This window comes from Gavialis gangeticus, unplaced genomic scaffold (genome assembly GCF_001723915.1).
Source record: "Gavialis gangeticus isolate Ggan-Ray unplaced genomic scaffold, GavGan_comp1, whole genome shotgun sequence".
In the NCBI taxonomy this organism is placed as follows: Eukaryota; Metazoa; Chordata; order Crocodylia; family Gavialidae; genus Gavialis; species Gavialis gangeticus.
In genome coordinates, this window is record NW_017728992.1 from 135571102 (window position 1) to 135576436 (window position 5335).

At 41.2% G+C, this 5335-nt stretch overlaps 1 protein-coding gene across 3 annotated transcripts in view; it reads right to left on the reverse strand.

The window, feature by feature from the left end:
• The window catches only part of UBE2W (ubiquitin conjugating enzyme E2 W (putative)), a 104715-nt gene that overhangs the window by 43008 nt on the left and 56372 nt on the right, over positions 1-5335 (reverse strand). For 2 of the 3 annotated variants that reach the window (XM_019527810.1, XM_019527808.1), the window contains exon 2: positions 613-706. In XM_019527810.1, the coding sequence (XP_019383355.1) occupies positions 613-706 (94 nt within the window). Of the gene's footprint in view, positions 1-612; positions 707-2528; positions 2623-5335 lie in introns of those variants that run through there. The other variant, XM_019527811.1, reaches the window with a different exon arrangement.

Here is a 5335-nt window from a genome sequence, read left to right on the forward strand (position 1 = left end):
TAAGAGCCATTTCTAAGTATCCCTGGGAGGTACATGTATCCCCAGTTGACAAACCCTGATTTAAGGTAATCATAAATGTTAACTGTAACTGTAGTAAAGAGAAAATTCAAACATATAAATATTCTTCAAGTCAAAACTGCCCCATAGGTTTTTGTTCCACTTGTTTTAAGAGTAATGTGATATTGGTTTCAGGGTGAATAGCTCACATATCAAGGTTAGCTCAAAAAGCAGATGCAGGAGGAACATAAACCCAATATACCACTCAATTTTCAAAATTAAGTCTAGTAGAACTGCAACTAAGTGATTCATAATATTGAGACACAGATGAAATTCTGTGTGAAGGATGTCCTCCTCTGATAGTTTAATCTAAAAAAATTGAAGTTAACACCTACCCAAATTTTACAGAAGACAGTAAAATGTAACATATTGCAGATCACTCACTCACGTAGTTTACCAATAAACACACTTAGCAATGTACTCATTAACCTCAGTGTTTATATATCCGTAGATCAACACGAATATTCTGTTAATGTTACCTAAAGCAGGAGGGGAGACTTTGTAGTTGTCTATAGTCTGAGATGATATTGAAAATATGAAATGCAATACACTCACTGTGTAATTGAATTTTGAACACTCTTTTCATTTAAAGTCATTCCTGGAGGTGGGTCATTCTGCAAAGCCAACAGTTCTTTCTGTAATCTTTTCTAAAAAAACAGAAATAACATTTGAAATATTATATACAATGCATATTACAATGTAGTATATTAATTTATAGTACACATTGCTGTTTGTGGAAAAAGGAGATAAATTTCAACTCATTCTCAGGCAACAACCTATTCAAAACTTGCAGCACAGAAATACAGCTAAAAGGAAAAGGGGGGAAAGATTCCTTCCATAAAAATTAAACAAACTACTACAAGCATTAGGGTAGTTGTGCCCCACACATGGCCCTGTGGACCAGATGAATGGCGCAGTGCTTGTCTGCGGTCCAGATCTGGCCCAGCACCATCCCTCTCTGCCCTGGGCACCAGGACTGGGCCCCGGGAGCCCGGTACCACTCCCTCCCACTCAGATTAGACCCTGGGGACTCTGTACCACTCCCTCCTGCCCACCCTCATGATCCAGGATTGGGTCCAAGGAACCCAGCACTGCTCCTTCCCATTCCCTGTATGTTGGGATTCGGTCCCAGGGCCCAATGCCACACTCTCCCAACCTCCAACGCTGGGGGGCACTGGGACCTAACACTGACCATATCAGACCCTGCACACTGAGAACAGGCGCCAAAACCAGCATGCAGAGCCCAGGGTTCCTCCTGGGTCTGGAGATCCGGCAGCAGGGGGGTGGTGACACTGCTCCCCCACTACCAAACTTTCAGACCTATGGAGAGCACTGTGGGTCAGGTGAAACGGCACTGTGGGCTAGTTATGGCCCCTGGACCAGAGATTGAGCATCCCTGGATTAGGGAACAAATCATAAGCCTCAAGAGCTCAGTATTTTTTCTATTCTATTTTAATTCCAAATATAACAGAACAGCTCTTCAAGTCTGAAGTAAGAGGGGCAGATAACAATGGTTCTCAAGAAAGACTTTGCTCTTATTATAGGAGTAGTGGTGGTCAACCCATGGTACAGGCAGCTGAAGGGTTTGGCAAGTGAGCCTTGGGTCCTAAGTTAAAGAGGGTGCCAGCAATGTAACTCAGGATGGCAGTCATCGGTGCTGGCTCAAGTGTTTGGTCCTGCTGGACCTGCAGGGTAGGTACTGCCACATCCATGTGGTGACAGGATTTCAGAATTTTGTATTTTCTCCAGAAGGCAATGAAAGGCATTGAAAAAATGTTAAATGCTTCACAATAAAGCAACTATAAACCAGAATGTAAAAAATCAATTCTAAAGTGTAAGTACTATATTTAGCTATATAAAACATGTATCCTTTGCACCAAAATCAGTCTCCCATGCATTAAGCAGCAGCTGAGTTTGCGTATGGGAGAGGCTTCCTGCATTAGTGCTCTACAGTGCAGTAGCTGTAGCACTACTATTCAGGCAGCTGAGGGAGTCAACTGACTTAATGGTTCATTGTTCTCCACTCCACAGGTGCTAATGAACATTTTTAAATAGTCTTGGCGTTCCCCTAATCAAGCAATTTTGCTATCTATAGTTGCTCTTGGTCCTCTTACTTAAGAACTTAAGCAGGAAAAGGAGTATAAATCAGCTAGAGATTAGGCTGTCATTCTATGTAGTCATAACTCCAAGAAAAATCTATTTTTCCCCTCATTCTGCCTTTCCAAAACAAGGTGTGTATTATATTCCGGAGTGTGTGCCTGCAAGAAAATATGGTATTTTAAGCCCTATCTAAAGTCTGAGAATATTTCAGCAATACCTTCATAACCGAAGTGAAGAGCAGATAAACTAAACCGTTTTCTTTTCACCAGCATCAGCTGAAGTCTTGTATTAAAATTTTAAAGTTCTAATGATACAACGTATGTGATAAACGTAACATGCTTCTTTTATTATCAGTGAAATTCAATCTGCACCTGAAGTTACTTGCACTTATAATAACCTTCAGATAAATAATGCTTTTGTCTGGACTGAACACTCAATTTTTCAATTCATCCACAAGCTGTCAGCCTTAAAGATTCTTTCTGAAAACATTGTAAAAGGTTAGCATTTAAGCAGCTAATCATTTTCTGTTGTTTTGGTATCCTTCAATAATAACTTTGTAGTGATTTTCCTTTTTCAAATTTTAAAATGGATCATGAGAGTTAGTAAGCAAGCCAAAATCTGACATTGCTTTCAGACCACCCTTGTGTCAGAAAAACCTATATAATAGAAGTGCATCATCTCAAAACAATCTACTATAATCCCACTTTAAATCCAATCTATTGCATATTATTTAGTTGACTAAAATTCATACAGACTCGTTTATTGCTTTGTATCTATATTTCCACTTCCAGAGATAAGTTGGAGCAACCTGTTACAAGAAAATTAATTTTGACCTAGATTAGACTGGTCTTCAAGGTGGATCAAAGACTATTTTTATTCATATCAAAATATTCTCAATTTAGATTTGCTTTGTTTAGATGTTCCTATCTGTTAAAAGGTCTTCTCATTTTATTGTAAAATGCTCAAGTGAAAGTTCTGTACTGGTTTCTTCATTTTTTCCCTGCTAAAAGAACTTCAGATTCTATAGAACTGTTCAAGTTTCAAAGCAACATCACTACAGTAAGAATGGCAAAAACTATACTCCCCCTTCAAAGAGCGTTGCTGAAGTCAACTGGATTTGTACAATAATTTAGGTATGCATGTTTAAAAATTCTGACCCATGAATCCCTTACGTACACAAAATTACTTTGTTTATATCTTGAATGTCTAAACAGCTTTTCACTGTAAACACTAAAGGAATTTTATACTGAAGTGAAAAACATGCCATCTAGAGAAAAAGTTTGATTTTACAAAATTTCAGTAAGTGTGAATATGTACCCAAAACCATTTAAAAATTGGCACTGAAAACAGTATTTACATATTGGTTTAAAAGTATTTGAACATACAAGAACAATTTTAAGAAAGGAAACAGCTGCAGCTTTTATTCTACATGAAAACCAAACTACAAGTAAAAGCAGCTTTTAGTTCAAGATTTAGAACTGTGCTTCTTTTCAACAAAATGCTAACAACATATCTGCACGGTGTTCCTTTTCCATTGGTGGCTGTCACGCACAACAAAGTTTGAGACTGCTTCGCAGCACTGTGCTCACAGATTATACTTTTCTTCCAAGGTAAAAGTAGCTAAAGAAAAAGGGGATGCGTATCACCACTAATACAGCAGCTCTCCTCCAACTCTCACTTTATATTCATTAAAGCTTTGAGTTCTACCCTTACACTTCTTGATTTGTAAACCCTCCTCCCCAATTGAAAAAATACTAAGCCAGAGCCTTCAATCAGAAAGAGAATTCCCCTTGGCTTCTTTGCCTTATTCCAAGTGACAAAGGCCTTCACAATGGTCCAGAAGTTGGATTCAGATTCCAGAAAAAATACTTCTAACGCTGATACAACTGAGACTGGTGGAAGAAATGAAGTTACATATACTGGATGTGCACGCTACCTCTGTAGGATAAGAACCATCTGCAACCTGCCTAAACTACTCATAATTTTCACTGAAAAGTCCAAGAAAAAAAGGCAGCATTAGTTACAAAACTTTTTAAACAGATTTATGATTGCATTTAAAACAGGCAATTTTAGTGGTCAGAATCTCTAATTCATATCAGAGTTTATTCAACTAGCGCACAAGCTATATCAGAAACCTGTTACAGTAAAACATGAATAGGGGCCATTTGTAAGGAAGCCAAGTGGTTCATTCATTCATCAGGCCTCCTCTAGTCACAGGCTCTGGATCAGATGTCTTACACAGACAACCAAGTCCTTCAATCCTCAATCTCATTACCTTTACGAGCAAACTGTTTGTCAAGTATCCCTAGTGTGATTCATCTGTTCAATCTACCTTACAGTCACTGTGAATTTTATTTCAGATGTTCCACACATGTGGATCCCAGAACACACCCTGGTTCCTCAAATCATGGTCTTGTCTGAGTAGCAAAAGAATTGACAGCTGGGGTTGTTCTACTCTCTATGCCCTTAAGAAGGGCTTATATACTAGGACATCTAAAGATACTGCAAGAGAAAGTCTGGATTCCAATGCAGGGATTACATGCCTCAAAGGCGGATCAACGGACACAAAACACAGCTAAGAATGACAGATAAGTCATTGATGATGATTAGGGGTGCACCGATAAAGATTTTTGGGGCCGATACCGATAGCCAATTTTTAAGGAGGCATATCAGCTGATACCAGTCCGATACGCAATCCCGCAGCTTGAAGAGTAGTGTCCAGCTGGTAAGTCTGTTGTGGTGGAAGGGGAGAGAGAAGGGAAGGAGTGTGGTGGTGGGGGGTGAAATCAAGGCCCCTGCAGTGAGGGAGGGAGGGAGTGGGAGTGGGGCTGGGGCAGGCACTACCCAGCCAGGGTGGGGTGCAGGACAGAGCCGCAAGCAGCTCATCCAGGGGGTGCAAGAAGGGTGGGGGGCAGCTCCCGCCACTGCATGCAAACCGGGCGGATATGGGGGTGTGCCCCCCAGATATGCACAGACCAGGCTGCCACTGCAGGCTGGGGCTGAGGCTAGGCTCTTCCCAGCAGAAGCTGGGTTGGCTTGCGCTTGGGGCAACCACTGGCAGCACTGGGAAGGGGGTTCCGGGGGGGAAGGTGTTGCAGCCACTCGCTGTAGCCCTCCCCCACCCCAACTCCCTCCTCCCAGTGCTGCCGCCCACCCTGCCCCAAGCACAGCCCAGCCC